The sequence below is a fragment of the Saccopteryx leptura genome, chromosome 7, assembly GCF_036850995.1.
Source record: "Saccopteryx leptura isolate mSacLep1 chromosome 7, mSacLep1_pri_phased_curated, whole genome shotgun sequence".
In the NCBI taxonomy this organism is placed as follows: Eukaryota; Metazoa; Chordata; class Mammalia; order Chiroptera; family Emballonuridae; genus Saccopteryx; species Saccopteryx leptura.
The window spans coordinates 51,547,731-51,569,349 of NC_089509.1; the positions used below are offsets into that span (position 1 = coordinate 51,547,731).

Consider the following 21,619-nt stretch of genomic DNA (forward strand, 5'->3'; position numbering starts at 1 on the left):
TACTAGTTCTTTATTAGATGAGTCAGAGTCTATTGGTCATGATACTTTTTTTTAACTCCACTTATCCCTACAGAACACCATAGAGATTGCTCAAGAGCAGGGCTCCCCAAACTTTTTACACAGGGGGCCAGTTCACTGTCCCTCAGACCATTGGAGGGCCGGACTATAAAAAAAACTATGAACAAATGCCTATGCACACTGCACATATCTTATTTTAAGTAAAAAAACAAAATGGGAACAAATACAATATTTAAAATAAAGAACAAGTAAATTTAAATCAACAAACTGACCAGTATTTCAATGGAAACTATGGGTCTGCTTTTGGCTAATGAGATGGTCAATGTCCGGGTCCATATTTGTCACTGCTAGCCGTAACAAGTGATATGATGCACTTCTGGAGCCGTGACGCATGCATGTGTCCCGCGTCACCCGAAATAGTACTTACTGCATGTGAGTGACGACTCGCTTTGCGGCACCGCCACATACAGTACTCACATACAGTGAGAGGATGCATCCTGTGCTCCCCTCACTGACCAACAATGAAAGAGGTGCCCCTTCCGGAAGTGCGTCAGGGGCCAGATAAATTGCCTCAGGGGGCCGCATGTGGCCCGCGGGCCGTAGTTTGGGGACCCCTGCTCAAGAGCATACTTACTGCCTTTACTTTCAGAATACATCCCCAAATAGAGGCTTGTCCCAACACCAAATAGAAAACTTCAATATCCCAAATATTTGCCATGTCATATGCACAAACTATTTTGTCAAATGCCAGTATAGCACAGTGATTAAGAATATTTATTTATTTATTCAAAAATATTTATTAATCAGTTATTGTGCTATTATAATTAACATGGTGCTGAGGATAAAGTGGTGAGCAAGACAGATGTGGTTCCTGTTCTCAATGTGTTCACATTATATTGGAATCACCAAAACTAATATGTTATTACAAAATTAGGCAGCATACTATGTTAACTAAATATAGACCAGGGCATATATGTTGAAAGTCCGGTGAGAAAATTTAAGAGTGACAAATTAGTTTGACAGTGGTAGCTGTCATTAGGACCGGTTTCGTCTGCTGTCACTATTAGAAAGGCCATCTCCACATGCCCACAACATAAGTACTCAAAAGTAATGCTGACTGGTGAGAAGGTCACATCTTCAGCTTGCTTCCTGTCTTCTTCACCTTGAGCTCTTTTCTCTCTGTCTGAATCATATTTTTCATTTCTGAATGAGCTCATTCTAAGGAAGCTTGTACTTCTTATTTGTCTCCTACCTTGCAACAAACACTGAGACCAGCCCGTGGAGTTTGGCTACAACCATATCCTTTTCTTCTATACAGTTTACTGTTACTCTAAGAGTTTTTACTCCAAACTGGTCTTGCAAACCTTGATCCAGCTTTGGTATCAAATAGTCTTGATTCTCTGTAGAATCATTAATTAGCTATGTAGTTAGACTTTGGCAAGTTATCTTCTCAAGAATCCAATTTCCTCAACTATTAAAAAAAAATACTCCATAAGTTTGTTTGCAAATTAGTTGAGATAAGGTATACAAAGGATAGTGTTCAGTGACCAGCTTTCAATATATAGTGGGTTGGGTCATTTTCAACAGCATTGTCATCACAATAGGCGGTAGGTAGTGTTTGTAAAATTTCATTATTTTTTTCACATCCTTATTTTCACTGTAATTTTTACATGTGTTAATAGCTTTACATAACAACTAGGAGACTTCATTACTAAGAATACTTTTATCCACTAAAAATAAGTATTTTTATGGGTTTTTTATTTTTAACATTTTAGTTTATCTGTATTTTTAGTATTGTTTCTCTCTCATAGTCACTTTGCATTTTTCTCAGGCACTTAATTCACCAAAAATCACATCTCCTTGAAATGTATAGTGGAATTCACCCACTATGTGATATTTAAAAGATTGGAAGTTTATTTTTCTTTGAGCCACTCTTGAACTTGATCCAGTACAGTTTCAGAATCACTTCCCTGATCCTGACAGTAATGTGTCCCATCCCTTAAGCATATTTAGACAGGCAAAGGTTTTACTTTGTTGGACTTTGTAAACTGTTTACTCATACTTATCAGTACGTAACAGACAGATTTATAAAATTAAGATGTTTCCATTCTATCTGTTTTAAAAAAAGTTACAATCTTTTCATTTGTAGAGTGAGTTTGGACAAATTTACACAGTAGCCCAAGGACTAAGTTCCATATTAAGTATTATTATTGAACAAAATAAGCACATGCACACACTCTCTTAGAGTCCTTGACCTTGAGATCAATATAAATAAATGTACACATACATAAGATGAGTATATAATATAACAATCATTAAATTAAATCATGAATTAAGTTATACCTTAACAGCTGTAAGGTGGCTAAGGCAGGGCAACAGAATAGCTGCTCTCTGAAGGCCTGCTCTTTATTTGCTTTTTATTTGCTTATGGACCAAGACAGGAAGGGATCCCATATAAGTCCAGTCACCTGGATAAATTGGAGGTCAATGACTGCCTCATCGTGTGGTTTACCTGAGGCCTTGGAAACTGGTTGCTCAGTATGGAATGCCTTCTGCCTCCACTAGTTCATCCAGTTGCTACTCCATCTCCAGAGTTAAGCCTAGATGTGCATGTCTTCCTTCCTCACTCCACCACTAGCCCCACCTCTAGGTGCCCCTCCTACATACTCTCAATGCCCCATGTTCACCCGCAACTAAGAAATCCTTATGAACTGGGTTGAAATTTCTAGATTTCTCATTTCTTTATTCCAATCCCTTGAGATCAAGGCTTGTGTCTTATGCACTCATACACATATGCCTAAAACAAAATAAACACAACAGACTGTTCAATATATGTAAATATAGAAAAATAGTGTATAATATGTAATTGTAATTGTCATGGCAATTCCAAGCACAAGCTATAGAGTAAAATATTGAGGTTGTGACTTAGTGTACACCCTCATGGTTTGTGATCTTAAGCAAGTTATTTAGCATTCCTGTGCCTCAGTTTCCTTATCAGTAAAATGGATATAATGATAATATGTATCTCATGAAGTTTTTGTGATGCTAAATGAGTTAATGCAGGTACAGTGCTCAGAGCAATGCCTAAAACTGTTGTTATTAATATTATTATTGTATCATTTCTATTTCTCCTACCTCTCTCTCACCCCTACCTTCAGTCTCCCTTTTTTTCCACACACATGTACACAGAAATAAAGGCAGATTTGAGAACCAAGATTAATAGGTAGTCTCCTTAAAGACCATTTTTGGCAAGCTTTCTTTTGAGCTATTGAAACAGCAATATTATTTGGAAGAAAGTGTACTGAACTAGAAATGGTCCAAGGGCCAGGTTGCCTTCTAAGGTATCTGTCTCAAAAGAGAATATTCCTTTGAATGTTCTGGGTACTCTGCTGCATTTATTGAATATTTATAAACAGAAGAGATTTTAGACTACTGTGTTCAATTCCATGTTAGAGTTCCAGCAATACCCTAGGTACTGTCAGAAACTTGGAACCTATCTGTGAGATACAACGAAGAACATACTAAAATAAGGATCAGAGTATTAGGTTTTCTAAGCATGTTTTGGAGAGGTCACAATTAATTTGAACCTTGTGAATGCATAAAATAAAGAGGGTCCATCTATTGAACTAAAGTCTGAAAATTCAGTGAATATATTTTGAGAGAAGGTAAAAACATTTAAAGGCAACACTCATATCAAGAGAAAATTATGTTTTATATATATTTATATATATCTATATATATGGATACACATGAAAATTACTCAACCATGAGAAGGAAGACTATCTGCCCATTTGCAACATGGATGCATCTTGAGAGTATTGTGCTAAGTGAAATATATCAGACAGAAAAAGACAAATACTGTCTGATCTCACTTATATGAGGAATCTAAAAAAAGCAGAACTCCTAGAAACAGAAGGTAGAATGGTGGTTACCAGGGAGGGAAAAATGTTGGTCAAAGGTACAAACTTTCAGTCAGTCATAAGATGAATAAGTTCTGAGGATCTAATGTATAGTAGGACAATTATAGTATTATATACTTTAAAGTTGCTAAGAAACTCCCTGGTTTCTTGCATTAGATCTTGAAAGCACAATGGACATGAGTTGTGGAGAGAACAAGGGAGCTTGCTGACTTTCCCCTCAGTTGCTCTAATATGAGGAAATGCATTTGAAAATAACCAATGGAGCACTCTGATTTTAAAAACCATTTGAGCCTGGCCTGTGTTGGCACAGTGGATGGAATGTTGACCTGGAATGCTGAGATTGCTGGTTTGAAACCTTGGGCTTGCTGAGTAAAGGCACATATGACAAGCAATCGACAAAGAACTAAAGTGAAGCAACTATGGCCTCACCAAGTGGTGGTGCAGTGAATAGAGCATTGCACAGGGAGGCAGAGGACTCCAGTTCAAAACCTCCAGGTCACTGGCTTGAGCATGGGCTCATCTGGCTTGAGCATGGGCTTACCAGCTTGAGTGCGGGGTTGGTAGCTTAAGTGTGGGATCACAGGCATGACCCCATAGTCGCTGACTTGAGCCCAAAAGGTTGCTGGATTGAAGCCCAATGTCACTGGCTTGAGCAAGGGGTCACTTGCTTTGCTGCAGCTCCCTGGTCAAGGCACATTTGAGAAAGCAGTCAATGAACAACTAAAGAGACTAAGGAGCCACAATGAAGAATTGATGCTTCTCATCTCTCTCCTTACTGTCTGCCTGTTCCTATCTGTCCCTCTCTCTCTCTCTCTCTCTGTCTCTATCACAAAAAAAGCAACTATGAATTAATACTTCTCACTCCCCCAACCCTTCCTCTCTCTGTAAAATTAATAAAAATTTTAAAAATCTTAAAACAAAACAAAAAAAAATCATTTGAACTTGGTAGCTTTGGCCTGGGTTTTAAAGAAGCAAATGTATACAGATTAGAGGAGAGGACTGGGGAAACACTTCTAAAGAGACAGGAGAAAATAGTATCTCTTAATGGCTATATTCCACCAGACATTGCAAAGAGAGGAAGGTAAATCAGTTGACCAGAATGAACTCAGATATTGCTCATCTTTATTAGAAATGACAGAGATGATATTGAAGAAGTGAAGAGAAAACCTTACTAGATCACTTCGATGCTAATGTGAGAATTTGAAAATCTAGATTAGGACCTCTGTGGGCTCTTGAACAAGAATAAAAATGGTATGGAACTCTGGTTCTTATTTGAAGTTATGTTTTGAAATGAAATTACATATTGTAATTTAATATTGTGAGAATAAGAGAGGCAGATTTTATTTCAAAGGTCACTGGTGTTTGGAATAGAATCATCTATAGTTTTTATGAGATGCAAATTTTTTAAAATTCTTAGGTATCATTTGTTTATTCATGACGACCTAAAAATTTTTATATTTTTAAATGTTTGCTAAGATATTGGTTTTTGTTGACTTTTAGGTTTCATGTATCATATGATAGCAACCATTGTTTTTTAAAAGTCATGCCCTGTTAATATAAAATGGAGTTGTTTTTTGTTTTTGTGATGTTACCAGTTAAACAAGGGAGCATAAATGTTACAGAAATATTATAGAGATGAGGTAAGAAGGAGGTATTGAAATGAATCATGCTAATCCAGTCCTGAGTGTTCTACATATTCTGTGGAGTCAGAGCTTGACGAGGTTCACATGAGCAAGCCAAGAATTAATGAAAACAAATCTAAATGCTAGAGAGGTGACAAGACAGGAAAGGTAACGCTTCCTGTTTGTTAATGCAGCTCTTCTTATCACAGAGGACTGAGTAAACGTTAGGCAATTACACACTTCAATTCCTTAGGAAATCAGATCTTTACAGATAGAAAGATGCTTCTGTTTGCAGATAATAATTAACATAAATGGTAACAGCAACCAATCAAAGTAACATCCTAATAGTGGACATCCTGGAAACATGAAAACAACTTAACTAATACCTTTAAAAAGAAATGCCAAGGAAGGAAATAAATTGCAGATCACACCAAGAAACCAAACCTAATAAAGGGGATGCATGTTGCATCCACCAGGTACGAGAACAAACGTTGGAGGCTTTCAGGAGCTTAGATTGTACTTTATTGGCCAAGTTTAACCTGCGCAGGGGTGAACTCCCAAGATGTCCGGAGACACCGTACTCACAAGGAGCTGCAAACGAGAGTCACGCCTGGAGCTTACAACTAGGTCCTTATATATCCTAAGTGAGCAAGCATTATACAGAAGCAGATGTGGCAGTTAGCTATTCGCTAGGGAGGTCGCACGTAGCATAGCAACAGGGGCAGGGTTTAGCTTAGTGGCGAATTTCAAACATAAACTTCTGATAAAGGTTTCTGACCAATAGAATGCAGGATGTTTGTCCTCCTTTGTGCTGATCTTCTTAGTTCTCAGCCTCACAGGGGCCCTATCAGCACCTCCCTGTTCCTGCTCCTTCAATAGTTACACTCTGGCAGCCACAGCACACCTCCCCGAATCTAACAATGCACACCTTTGCAAGAACAGGGATTTTATTTTAAGCTCTGAAATATTCAAAAAATACAATTCAGTAGCTCTTGAAAAAATATTTGAGGGATGCTTTGTAATAGTATATGTTAATGTACACTTGCTACTGTGCTGTGTCCTCTACCTGAGGGCAAAGACAGTCTTGTTTGTTTCTCAATACATTCAGAGCAGTGGTGGGATTCAAGTAATTTAACAACCAGTTCTCTGCCCTAACGACCGTTTTAAGTATAAAAAAAATATATACCTAAAGGTAGTTTATTATTTCATGCATTTAAAGTTAAATAAGAGCAATAAAAGAAGTAAACAAAACTAGATTATAAAAGTTTTTAAATATTAATGAAAAAATATTAAATTATATCTGTCAAAAAAAAGATAAAACTGTTATTTAAGTTTCCATATTGCTACTTGGTTGGTGTCCTCACTTGCAATTTTTTTCACCTATGGACAGAATGAACATTACTATGGGTGCTTAGAATATGCTGTTGCGCAGATGAACATTAAAAAATAGTAAGAAATGTAAATTTGTGATTTCCACATTGGGCAGCTGCCCAGGCACCAACCTTAGAGAGAACCCTGATTACAAGTGCCATTTTAACAACTGGTTCACCAAACTCAACAAAAAATTAGGTATCAGTTCTGCTGAACCAGTGGGAACTCGCTGAATCCCACCACTGATTCAGAGTAATCCAGTTAGGATTTGGGTCAATAACTTAATATTTGTATCTAAATGTTGACCTTTTCTAGGAAGCTGAGAGAATGTTGTCTAATGTCACCAGAGTATTTTATCTATGTAATTACAAAGCCGTTGTTAAAACCTAAAAGCAGGATACCTCTTGTGTTCTAACCTAGTTTGCAGCAACAAGGCTAAACAGATCAAGAAGGTTGATTCCTTGGTAAATAATGACCCATTATGGCACCTACCTCAGGAAAATGGTGAAGAAAATTAAAATCACCCATCACACCAAGTACACTGGATCTTTCTGTGGCAAACGGAGATGAAGAGACACGCTGTGGGGATCTGGCACTGTGGGTCCTGCATAAACCTAGCAGCTGCGGGTGCCTGGACCCACACCACCACTGCTGCCCTCGCAGCAAAGTTTGTCATCAGAGGACTGAAGGAGTAGGAAGACCAGTAGGAGCTCCACAATCTGAAAAATTATTATCCTATAATAAATTGCTTAATTTATGTAACCAAAAAAGCATGGTAATAACTACAATCAATGACCTTTATGAACAAATTGAAAAATTAAAGACTCATAAAAGCTTCTGTATCTAGAACTTTTTTTTTTTAATTATCCTTTATAGATCTTTGGCATTTATTCCAGTGTGACTCCTTAGGGTACATTTCTTGCTCGTGTTCAGAGAAAATGTCTTTCTAAATGCTTTTTTTTATGAAGGAAACAATATGTGGCTGGTAGAACAGTAAGAAGTAAAACACTGGTTCAAGGTTTATGGATGGATGAAATTAATTTAGAAAAGATATAAATAGAAGCAGAATAGTTACGAGCCTGTGAGCCATAGTTGTCTACAGGAGCTGTAATGAGGGAGGTATTGCTGTAGGCACAGGTCCATGTAAACTCCGACTTTACTGTGCCAGTTGCCTGCTGGTGAGATCCTGCCAGCACTGCCCTCTGCTCCTTGTCTTCCCAAGAGCGCACTGACCTGATTGATGGCTTCCTATGAAGCCTTTGTTCTTGGAATGTTCTGTAGGGTAACTGCATTTGTAATCCCAACAGCACAATGCAGCATAACTTTATTTCCTACTATATGATTTTGCTGGATTCCAAAAGGCAGGGTAGTGTATTTCAAGGTCAACATGTTTGCTGATTCAGGTGGCACTGGCTCCCACAAAGATGCTATCGCCTCCGAACAAGGACATACGTATTCCAACATAAGTCTAAAGATAGCATTCACTGATGGGCCTCTGTAACCTTTGGTCTTTTTCATGTTGCACTGGCTAAAAGCTCTCACTCTCTAACATTAAGAGGTTAAGAGATCCAATTAACAGTCTTCTGCTACCAGCACATTTAAAAGTCTATCTTTTGGATGCCTTTATATTCCTCCCTGTGACTTTTCTAAAGAGAAAAATAAATGGAAATGATTTGACCCACAAATACTGACAGATTATGGGAGCCTGATATTTTATAGTTTCAGTCTTACCAAGTATAAAAGACTTCCCTGCCCACGGGAAGTCTCTCATTTGCTATTTTGTATTTCTAGATGACTAAGAATGGCACAGTGGAATCTGAAGAAGCTAGCACTCTCACAGTGGATGACATTTCTGATGATGATATTGATTTAGACAACACAGAGGTAGACGAGTACTTCTTCCTACAACCCCTGCCAACAAAGAAACGGAGAGCACTGCTGCGAGCCTCCGGAGTGAAAAAGATTGATGTGGAAGAAAAGCATGAGCTGCGGGCCATCCGCCTCTCGCGAGAGGACTGTGGCTGTGACTGCCGTGTCTTCTGTGATCCAGAAACATGCACTTGCAGCCTGGCAGGTATCAAGTGTCAGGTAAGGATTTGCATTTCAGGGAACCCAAAGGCAATGGATAGTGCACCACCCCCTAAAGAGGCAGTTGTGTTACCTGTAATGAAGTTTCCTGCATGTAGCACAAAACTTAGGGCAAGGCAAGACACATAATTCAAGAAAAGAGAAATGCTTATTCAAAGACATTTATGGGCATACATAATATGCTCATACGTATCAGATATAATGTTAAAGGCAATCCAAGCTGCAGTTGTGTCAGTCGACACTGTTTCCTCTTGGATTTATTTATTATACAAGCTTATTTTAGTTTTCTACAAGTGATCAGGCAGATCATGACATCCTTCATGTATGAGTTTCTGTTTTCTGATCCATCGTGGTGTTTGAAATGATGGCTGCTTAGAGATGGTATTGGCTAGTGGAAGAATTACTGGACTGCAAATGTGAAAACTGAATTCTGCTCCTGGCTCTGCTTTTTGCCAGCTACGTGAAATAGGCAAGTCAGTCAGATTAGGGCTTAGTTTCCCCTTTTGTAAAATGAAAGGGCTGAACTAGATCACGGGTTGACAACTATATCCTCACAGGCCAAATTTGGCCTGTCCCTGCTTTTTGTAAACAGTTTTCTGGAAGCACAGTCATGTTTCTGTTTGCTTGTTTCGGTGTTGTTGTGACTGCTGTCACGCTTCTACAGCAGAATTGAACAGTTGCCACAGAAACCGTATGACCTACAAGCCTACAATATTTCCCTCTGACCCTTTACCAAAAAAATGTTTGCCAACCACCGTAATGGAGGATTCTTGGGTCCCCACTCACTTATAATATTGTTGGTGCTTCATGATTAGTTAGGTATAATAATAATTTTAGGTAGAAACTTGGCTTTTTGAATAAGGAGAGCCCCTTGAGTGGACATAAAGAGAGGGCATTTCTCATCAACTAAAGAGTTGTTTGAGGTGGATTCACAGAAAAGGAATTCATGCGTAAGAAAACAGCTATAAATCTAGTTCTGACATCTGTTACTTTTAATTGGGACCAGGGTGACTGTGCGAGACTCTGCCTTCTCCTCTCTAGCATAGGAAGTTCCCTGTGTTTGGATAAGGTGGCCAACAGGGCTGCCTTGCTCTGGTCTGAATACAGGTTAATTGGAGGAACCTGGAACAGTCAGCAGATATCTTAGGAGTTCCCTTGGATTGCCAGAATTCCATTTTAGTCAAGCATTCAGCTCAACAAGACTTGGTGATAACCACTACTCTATCTACAGAACCCAGCCACTCAAATTATTTTAAGATATTGATTAAATGAACATCCCCTTTACACAGGAAGCTTGTATTCTAATGGAGTGGTTAGGGAAAGGAGGGAGCCTGGACCTACACACATGCGTCCAGCAAAGTCATGAGTGTGCATACCCATCACAGCCCTGTGGTACACACAGCTGCCCCGCCCACTGGAGCTGAGAGGGTGTGAAGGGAAACCAAGGAGAGGGAGCAGATCATCAGGTACACAATCCTGAGTGTCAACCTGGCCGTCGTGGACAGAGAAGTCCATTTTATAATAAGCAGAAGACAAAAGGAGATGGCTGGTATGGGAAATGTCATAATGTAGATTAAAAATAGCAAGTGGAGATGAGGTCAGTATGTTTGTTTAAAACTGGGCATGTGAGCTGGCGTGTATCAGAAGGGAAGGGGCCTTGGGGAAAGGACAGAAGCTCTGAAACAGAGAGCAAAGTGAATGGGATGAAGAGAAGAAAAATGGGGAGAATGGAGTCAGAAGTAAAGAAAGCACAGGAGAGGTCAGCGAACTAAAAATATACAACATTTTAGTATAATAGGGTAACTCATTTTTATTTTGAATGTAGGTTTTAAAACGAGGTTGACTTTTACATTTTAACAGTTCACTTTCCCTTTTCATTTATATTTGCAGTTTGATTGTCATGTGTTCTGGCAAAAGTGGAATTAAGTATTCCTTGATTCAAAGGGGTTGCTGAAAGGTACTGGGTTTTTATTGGGTTTGTAAGAATTCCATGGGGCTAATCTGTGTCCTTCTTTCCAAGGTGGATCGAATGTCTTTCCCATGCGGCTGCACTAAAGAAGGATGTAGTAACACAGCAGGCAGAATTGAATTTAATCCTATCCGTGTCCGGACTCACTTTTTGCACACAATAATGAAACTTGAACTGGAGAAAAACCGAGAGCAGCAAATCCCCACACTGAACGGTTGCCACAGTGAGATAAGTGCTCACAGCAGTTCCATGGGCTCTGTTGCTCACTCCGTAGAATATTCTATCGCAGACAATTTTGAGATTGAAACTGACCCCCAGGCTGCGGTCCTGCACCTGCAGTCTGCTGAAGAATTAGATTGCCAAGGAGAGGAGGAGGAAGATGAGGAGGAGGAGGACGGGAGTAGCTTTTGCAGCGGAGTCACGGATTCCAGCACACAGAGCTTGGCACCTAGTGAGTCAGATGAGGAGGAAGAAGAGGAGGAGGAGGAGGAGGAGGAGGAAGAAGAAGAGGACGATGATGAGAAAGGGGACAGTTTCGTGGAAGGGTTGGGTACCCATGCTGAAGTTGTCCCTCTTCCTTCTGTCCTCTGTTACTCTGATGGCACCGCTGTTCATGAAAGCCACGCTAAAAATGCTTCTTTTTATGCCAACTCTTCAACTCTGTATTACCAAATAGATAGCCACATTCCAGGAACTCCTAACCAGCTCTCTGAGAACTATGCTGAAAGAGATACTGTCAAAAACGGTACCCTCTCGCTGGTGCCTTACACCATGACCCCGGAGCAGTTTGTTGACTACGCCCGACAAGCAGAAGAGGCCTATGGCACCTCCCACTACCCAGCCGCCAACCCCTCTGTCATCGTTTGCTGCTCCTCCTCAGAAAATGACAGTGGTGTGCCGTGTAATAGCTTATATCCCGAACACAGGTCCAGTCATCCTCCAATGGAATTTCACTCATACTTGAAAGGCCCCTCCCAGGAAGGGTTTGTCTCTCCATTGAATGGTGACAGTCACATTTCAGAGCATTCTGCTGAAAATTCTTTGAGCCTTGCGGAAAAGAACAGACTGCACGAAGAGTGTATCAAATCACCTGTGGTTGAGACCGTCCCTGTCTAGTAGCTTACATTATTCTAAGACCTCAGTATGCTAACTCTTCTATTTAAAACCCTGTATTTAATTGGATGTCCTGGGCTCGTGGTTGTTTAAACTGAGGACCAAGAAAACTTGGACTGTGGTGAATCTTCCAGACTGTGTTTTGTTTTCTCCTTTCTGGCTACCTGTCTGTGGCATTGCACAAATACGGTCTCTATGAGGATTTTAAATGATATCCGACTGTTTTGATAGAAAATGCTAATTTAAAAAAAAGCATATCTCACAATTGCCTACCTGTCAAACTGTGTGAAATCTGCCAAGCTGTGTAGATCAGTGCTTCAAGTTTTGGATTATCGGGCCTGTGCAAAATTGTTAACTAAGACTGGGAAATAATAAGATTTAGAGTCCTACTTTTCGATATTATCTGAAGCTGATGGTGACTTTTTAATGTAAAAGTAATTATTGTATGGAAAAGATTTAATCGTTCCATGTGTATTTTAATTATGGTAGTTAGAAGTCATGTTTTGATGAAAATGAACAGCAGCATGCTCTTTTAAGCTGAAGATGCATAGTTAGCACCACTGAGCATGCCCACATGGATTGCATCTGGAATCCATTCACGTTTTTATGATCATAACTGATCACAATTTGCAAATACTTTCTTAAGGGTGAGATAGACGTATTTTTGCTATTTTGGACAAATAAATGAGTCTATATGTGCAGGTCCTTACACAGTTTTCTCTGAAGTTAAGAGTTAGGACAATCCTTTGGTGAGGGACTAGTTCATTGCCCTCCCTCAGTTGATTCCAGACATGGAGGTAGAAGGAATTGCCTTTCTTTTTTAAACAGCATCATCTTGGTTCTTAGCTTGGACAGCACCTTTAAACTCTACTCCCCTACATCGAAATGCACTTTAGTGCCCCTTCATGGTAACTTGTGAGGGGTGGGGACTGAGAACTCTTCATCTGTGACAATTATAAGGTTCATAGAATTAATACAGAGGAATCATCCAGTGACACGTATGAAGGAAAATGACCTGTTTTCCTTCACCACTCCGAAGACCCAACTTGGTAAAAGCAGAGGAGGCCGAGGCACATGGACCAGACGCATGAGGGCAGCGAGCCTTTCCTTCAGCGTGATCCAGCCGTCTCTGCAGAATGAGGGTGCGGTGAGATTTCCACAGAGTGACTAGCTGATTGAAGGGGGGCCTTTACCCAAATACTCAACTAGGCCTTACTTTTCTGAAGTATTTTGATTTCTCTTGCCTGGGACATTGAGCAGAACAGTCCAGAATGCATTGAATACTTTCTAATTACCTCACGCTCTCCTGTTCAAGGGGACAGATAGAAACAGAACACGCACTCTCCACCTTTAGATGATCTGTACTTGGTTCGCTGGAGGACTTTTGAGATTCTGTTTTCTTGTAAATCAATTTAGGTAACTAAATAGTGGGTTTTACCTTTTTTTTTTTTAAATACAATGTGACTGTGCTAAATCTGTTTCAGATTTTTTACCTATTGTTATATCATTTCACATTTTATGCCTCTTTGAAAGGTGAACATGCCTTGCTATTCAGTGACTGCACTGCTATTATTTTTCTTGTTTTTAAGAAAATGGATGTTTAGAAATATGGGTAGAAATATATTGTAAACCTCAGCTCCTTAAAAAATACTATTTTATTTCATTGAACTTACAAATGTTTCATCTAAAGAAAGTCCTCCAACGGAAAAGTTTCTACTAGAACTTGACTTGGGGAAAATGTGTTTACTTGGCAGCTCTTCCACAGTGCGGTCGGTTCCTGTCCCTTCTCTACCCCAATGGATGAAATTTATAACCGTTAATATTAACATTAAGGGATCTTTGGGTTTGCCTTTATAAAGGTAGCAGAAATGAGGGCAGGCATATTCCTTTAATGATCAACCCTTTGGGCTAATAAGATTGGGGTTTGGCTCAAATCTCGGTAGTATATCCAGTGTTGTCTGTCTACAAAGTTACAATTTTTAGTGCTTGACCTTCAAATTTTCCCCCTTTGAGCACAGGCTCAAAGAAAAAAAATGACGAAAGACTATAGTTCTTAATTTAAGCATATGAAAGAATTGTGTGCCATATTTGCTGGACCCATACACGCCCTTGGAGCATTCATGTATGAAGCATTCACGTATGAAGCATTCAGTTCTTCTTGGAACACAGTATGGCAGCGTGGGAAAAGGTGACTCTGGCTAGGGCAGAGTTGAAGGGTAGAGTTTCTGAAAGATTAGATATTTAACTCATTTCAGCTTCATGTTCTCAAGAAGGCTGATGCCTACTTGTTTATGTTTGGCTGGTCTGTTTTGTAGCTTCATTTCCAAAAGAATTCTTAACCTAGAAACAGGCAAAACAAACAAACAAACTCTCAATGCCTATCTCCATATTTGTCCAGTTGAGGATAAAAGTCACTGCTACACAGAAGGATTAACCTTCTGACCATGACAGCTTCCATTCCAAATTTTCATATATGTAAGCTAACCCCTAAATATCTCCCACAAACTACATACACAGATTATCTATTTAAACACCCTCCTATACCACACACACACATACACACACACACACACACATACAAATAGATGTATACCACACACTGGAGAATTACAGATTTTAGACAATGACCAATAATGAGTACTAAATTTTTCCTACCCTAGAATCTGGTTGGGTTTTAGGATCTAAAATATGGTCTAGGAAAAGAATAAAGCTATTGTTTGAAAATAGTGGGTCTAAGTTGCAAATAATACTAATGATGGAATCATTTCATTGTTACTTCCTTTCCCAGAAAAGCAGAGAGAGCACAGTGTTCCATCTGACTTTATTCCATTAGTAGCCCTTCTATTCAACAAATACTGCCCACATGCCAGGAAAGTGCTACAGTTTTTCTAAGCTTTTTAAAATGAGGATCAAGCTGTATGCAGCCAGTCGGGATACTTAAGATCTTTATACCAAGACACAATAACCTGACGTGCAGCACTTGCATTACCTTCATAGTATATCTAACCAAATTATAGTCTTTTTTGACACACAGCTCTTTAGTTATTCACTGTCAATGGCAAAGCTTCCTGCTTTGGTCCCTGTTGTTTTAGTACCAGCCCACAACCTTTTATTAGAGCTTAATTCCCAGTTAGAATCCAAGCCAAATTGATTTGCAAGTCAAGTGGATGGAGCAGTTTGCATTTCCTTTGTCATTCTAGGTTTCCTTTGAAAGAAAGAAGTCAATGAAAGAGATTTACTTAAGGACGCCCCTCCCCATCTCTTGAACATTGATTATTAAGACATAAGTAAAATTTGTTTATCTCATGTCTTTTGGTTAATTGAATAATATAGTTACTCTTTAAAAGGTAATTTTTCTTCCTATTGTTAGAGTGATAAAATCTTCACAATCATATGACTGAGCAATAGCACTCCCCCCTAAAAAAAACAAACACAACTATGAGTTACAGAAACACAGGTCATTAATTAATCAAGAAGTAAAGGAGTGTATAAATTGTTATATTCTTTAAAATTTTATACTCAAATGACTTCTGGGCAAAAGTCTGGTTTGGTTATCATTAAACAGAAAAGTATATCGTGATTTGTTTTCTATAAATTGATATACTACTGGTACTTTAATTAAACTTCTGATATTATTGTACAAGTTTATAACCCTTTGGTCATGATGTTTAGAATTTATTTAGTAACAACTCTCTCTTTCAACAAATATTTATTGAATACCTACTATGTTAGAGGAACTGTCCTAGGTGATAAAAAGAAGGAAAAAACACTACACTTTTTAAAGTATTATGATGATGAAAAGTGGCATAAAATAGTCAAGTTTCATTATAATCTTTTTAATTTGTGATTTTATAAGGTGACATCAGAAAATATAACATCAATTCTTGTCTAATTATATGCAAATTGCAATGAAAAAGATACTTCTTTTTTTCTAAATCAATGACACTTATAGTACCCTTCTTTCCTCTGCTGCTATCTGCACTTTATGATTAAATCTAGACCCAGCTAGAATAACTGTATTGAATGAAAAAGAGATTGTTCATCTAATTGCTTCTTCAATGTGAGACCTATATACGTGATGCTAAGTTTATACCAGCAGGCTCCTACCAGACAATTTCAAAGGCAGATAGACTCATGCATAACCCAGTAAACATTTCGGGAAACCTCTGAAACAACATTGGGGAACACAATCACTCTTCTGTTTATAAACAGCTTATCAAAATAGCAAAACCCTAGTCCCAAGTTTCAAAGGCATTGCCTTGCAGCCTGTTGAAAACAGAGAGGTCATTCTGCCCTTTCATTCTTAGCTGGGATTACTAACCATCAAATTAACAGGTGGAAAATTGACATCTTTAGAAATCAACAGGAGACTGCCTATTTAAAAGGTGCCACAAAGCCTTCCATTTCTCCAAATATGACTTAATCTTTCTCTTTCAAATGGCATCTGTTCCTTATACTCTCACAGAGAGTTTCACATCATTATTGTACTAAGTGTATAAAATACCAACCTTAAATAAAAAGTACCGGCATGCATTCACAGGCAGTATTTTACTGTCATTTGAAACTGGAACTTCATAGATCCTTACCACTACAAATGCCAAAAGTTTAAAGCCTTAATCACTCTTAGTTCTAACACAAATTTGTGACTATTGATAACATTATTTCTTCTGAGATCTGGCTACCTTGTGCTCAAGTAACTTAAACGCTTAAGCCAAATGCTCCAGCTTTGCACAAATAGCACAACTAGTCAGAATTTTTTGTAACATTAAAGAATTTAATCGACTACATTTAACCGAATATCTGCAATTTGAAACTTCACTAGAACTATGGAAGGGTCAGGGGGGTGTGAAGATGGGAAATAAGCTTACTAAGTGATAGTGTCTCCTTGGGATCCATAAGTTTCAGCAGAACTAAAAAACTAAAATTTTATTAGACTAAGGAAAACTAGATTTTCAAATAGCCCAAATCCTAGAAGGGGCATTAGCAATGTGGGCACTCTCACAGCCCTGGTGGTGCTCGTCACCTGCTGCCCGCTGTTTGTACCAATTACATCTTACTATCTAAAACTCATTAGATGCTTAAAAAAATAAAGACAGCTATAACATGCTAAAGAAACTATTTTTAAGAATTAAACACTTTTTATATTAAAATTACTAATAGACTATTGTCAGAAGTAATACATATGGAAAGTAAAGGAGCTCTTTAATATTTTACCTGTCAATCTGCATATTTATTGTGACTCAGTCATTTCTAAATTTTACTTTAATTGTTTTCCTCCCTTTCAACCTAGATCATGAGATCCCCCTTTTTAACCAGTTCAGATTTTTAAATTTTATTTTAGCTGGGTATTACCTTGAGAGTAGCCCTGGGATTAGTCTAACGCTGTACCCTCAGGATAACAGAAGTCATGCCTTGGGTTTTGCATTCTGACAGTGGTGACTCAGCCAGAATGATGAGAAGCAGGAAGGTACATACAACCAGATTCAAACTGGCCTAAACCAGTTTATTTTCTAAACACAATTTTTGTCATCTAATTAACACATAGCCTAGAATCTCAGTAAATACAGGTACTTGTTACATTCATGGAAATGAGGTGATTTCAAAGATTTAAGTCTCATTGACTACTTTCACTTGTGATAAATGTGTCACTATACAGGGTAATTTTTTATTTGATATTTTACACTTATAATTTTTTTAAAAGCCAACTCTAGTGTGTCATTTTATTATATCTCATAAAAGTTTCTGGCAGAACTAAAGTTTCAAACAAATATGAAAAGATTTATTTTAGACAATATTTGTATTTAATATGCTAATGACACCAATTCTTTTTTTTGCATTAGTCATTACCATGGGGATAGCGAAGTTAGTTCAATAACTCCCATTTTAGTGATGTGAGGCCAGTTAAATATTTTTAAGATAATGTATATTGATTAGTAAGATTTAGAAGAAGACAAATTTATGGTAGAAATTAACCTTGCCTTTGTCTCAGTTAATTTATGTGACCTAATTGAATGGTTTCAGTTGAAATTTTTGAATGATTTTTGTATTAAATATCCCTCTTTTTTTTTTTTTGGCTTTCAATATTTTCATCTGGCTTAAGAGTATCTTAAAATTTATTTATTAATGAGTATTTGGAAGGAAATTGAATTGGAAAAAATATTTATATATCTTTAAAAATTATCTAGAAGCTTCTATCACCAGATATCATAATGTCCTAGTGCCACTCTGGGGAACACCAGAAACTCCCTCCTCAGAGGTCTGGCTTCCTGATAAAAAAAATGAAATTAAAATGTCTAACTTTATAGTGTAATTCATCCAATTTTGTTTTGCTCCCTTTTATGTGGGCAACTAAGCTTGTCTTGTTAGCCGTAATAAAGCAACCACTTTTAAAACAAATGTAAAGAGCTACATACCACTTGGAAATTTTGCTCAAATGAAAGAGAAGAAAGAAGTGAAGTAAAATCCAAATCTGAATTCTCCTAAACTGAAAAGACCTAAATATCCAAATTGCCTGAAGTTAGTTTTTGTTTGTTTCTTGGTTTGGATTATTTACTATTTAGTATTAATCCTTGGGTGGTTTGATAATATTGAAATGATATCTGAACTTGATAGACTTTAAATGTTCATAGTTGGCAATATAATTTTCTTTGTATCATAATCAAATAGGGTCCATGTCAAAGGTTACTGTCGGAATCTTGAATCATTAGGCACTAGTCATGCCAAATGGGTATCGCAGAATAGTTTAATCTTTTCAAAGATATTCACAATGGCTAACTGTGTGCAAACAATGGAAAATTTGAGATTCTTCTCTATTCTTTAAATTTTATGGTCCTGAGACATAGAAGAGATCTCCAGAGGTCATCTGGCTCATCCATCTACCTCCAGGGAAGACTGTCACTGAGGCATGCCCAACAGGATAGATACTCATCTATTCTTCACATCCCTAGGGAAGGCAGTTTCCTTGGCAACACAATCCAGATCTCTTAGGTTTTTCTCACAATAAGAAAATATCTTGGCCAGTCGTTGTGAGCTAGGCACCTGGCAACAGTTGTGGTGATTTGGGCCATTGTACAGGGAGACTTAATAAAAGTTGGGTTTCCCCTAACATTGATAATTATTAGATTTGATGATTCCTCAAGTCTCCTAAGAAATTCACTTTTTAAAATAAAGATGTGGATATTGAGACAATTATGTCAGGTCAAAAAATTATGACCTGCTTTTGACAAGTAATGACTTTAGTTGGGCTTGTTTTCTCATTGCTGTAGTATCAGGAGACAATCTCAGAAAAAGTGACTGTTTTGGAGAAGTTACGATTACAAACAGTGAACATTTTTCTACCTTTTTTGTTTCTAAATAAATATCTTCTCATTAATCTTTCTCTTTAACCCTAAAATGTCAAATAAGAATCTCAAGTTTTTCTACATTTTCTGAGGAAGTTGGGACTAGCTGTGGAAAGTCTGATGTGGAATAAAATTACTCTGAAGAATTACTCACCCGCTGTTTGATCCCAGCCTTTGTCCCCATGCTAATCTAAACAATAGCCGCTTGCCTTGCCAGGAATCAGCAAAATGATTTAAAAATGTATCATCCTGACAAGGCCTGAAAACGAAGGGAGGAGTCTGGAAGGGTGGTGATTTGTTCCGATTACATCACTTGCCCCAATCACCTCCTGCAGCTTTCAGAATTTTTTTTTTTCTGTTTAGTTGCTTCCAACTCAGAATCAGAACAAACTGAAGATGAGGAGCGCCCCTGAAAATCAGTTACTTTCTCCATGAGATGTTTTTAAATCTAGGTGTGGTTGCTCCCCACAAATACCATGAGGGAAAATAACCCTTTTTGTTTTAAAAAAAAAAGTTCTAGATTCTGATGTAAAGAATACTGAATCATTGGGCCCGTGTTTTAATCGACTTTACGCATCTCTATGGAAATAAGTCTGAGGTGTAGTTTGTGAAACATGTTTCAAAAGTGTTTGATGTAAAATAAACGCTAGACATTTACAGAAATAGTTTTAAAAAATTAAAAACCTGTAGATGACAACTCTGTTCCTAAGAACCTCAGCCTTTATTGTGTCTTAGTAAAGTTTATCTGCTTTCGTTTTAGTTTATTGCATTTCTGGTGTAATAATAGCCTCTTAAGATAGAATTATTAATACATATGTACTGATTAATGCCTGTTAATGCAGAAAATGGCACTTTGTTATTTCAATGTGTTTCCCTCAGTGTCACAGGGTATATCAACGTGATTGGAAAATGTCATTTGACATTGATCAAAAAAATGCATTTTCCCATTTAAAATATATATGTATAATCAGTTGCATAGACAGATTTTGCATAGTCACCTTTTGCAGTATCTTTATCTTGATCATAGTCTTAGACGTCAACTGTGTCTTCACTTTCCAGCTGCCATGGAAATTTGGTACATTTGCAAATTCTGGTGGAATCTAGTGAGTTGAATGTAATGGTGGATCAAACGATCCAGAGCACTTGGATGTAGTCCTTCAGTCTATATTGAATCATTCAGATGTTGGGAATGGTCTTTACACAAGGGAAGTCTTTGAGAGTCTTTTGTTTGGTTTGGTTATACTGCGGGCAAAAAAGTAACTTAAAAGCTCAGTTAAATAAATGAAATGTGACTTTTTTAGACATTGTGATTGGTTTTATCTTTTAGTTGACTTGTTATTCTTTTTACTCGATTTCAGTAATAATCTATTTATGTAGAAAGGTCAGAAGGGGAAAAATCAAACTACAATTTATACACGCAATCACTATACACTCAGATGTCATGTTCCATGTCACATTGTTTCTAGAATGATTTCTCTTGTGTGTAAATTGTAACATCAAAGATGCCAAAGGGTATATAAAATAAGCTACAGTGATATTCAACAGAACTTAACCTGGACCTTATGTTGTAATAATTTATTCATATTAGCTGTAATCTTCTGTATTTATATTTTCAGTATTTATTATGAATGACATGGAAATTTGTGTATTTATTGTGACTTTTTATTGCAGTGTGTATATATATATACATATATTACAAATAAGCATTTTTAAGTCTTATCCTTAAGTTTCTTTTATTAGTGGCACTTGTACTATGCTGTACTTTATATTATATATTGTACAATACCTTGTCCATTTGTTTGCAGCAGAGTAAAACTGGTTTCTAAGTTGTATCTACTGTTGCATTTTTGTTTTATGTAAACCCTTTGTTCTTACTTCCTAAGCTGTCACAACACACTAATACCTTCCTCCCTCTGTGTAACAGAAGCATTCTTGAAAAGGTGTGTGAAGCCAGTTCCTGTGAAATGCCTCAGTATATTATCATCTCAAAGATGTGTTAACTTTTTTATGTTTGATCTCTGAGTGAAGATTCTTAATAACATTGTTTTCCTTAGCTATTCAAACCCTTCATCAAGTAATGATGTGTAAATCAATATGAAGACCAGAGAGGAATCCCCTATTTAAATGAAAAGGATATTTTTATGAAAACATCCAACCTCTTTTAAGTCTTATCCTGTC

The 21,619-nt window shown here is 37.5% G+C and overlaps 1 protein-coding gene across 5 annotated transcripts in view; it reads left to right on the plus strand.

Moving 5' to 3' along the window:
• The window catches only part of CSRNP3 (cysteine and serine rich nuclear protein 3), a 229,432-nt gene extending 208,159 nt beyond the window's left edge, over positions 1 to 21,273 (plus strand). For all 5 annotated transcript variants that reach the window (XM_066345074.1, XM_066345073.1, XM_066345076.1 and 2 more), the window contains 2 exons: positions 8,723 to 9,019; positions 11,040 to 21,273. In XM_066345074.1, the coding sequence (XP_066201171.1) occupies positions 8,723 to 9,019; positions 11,040 to 12,104 (1,362 nt within the window). In that variant the 3' untranslated portion in view covers positions 12,105 to 21,273. The remainder of the gene's footprint in view (positions 1 to 8,722; positions 9,020 to 11,039) is intronic.
• Positions 21,274 to 21,619: the final 346 nt, after the last annotated feature.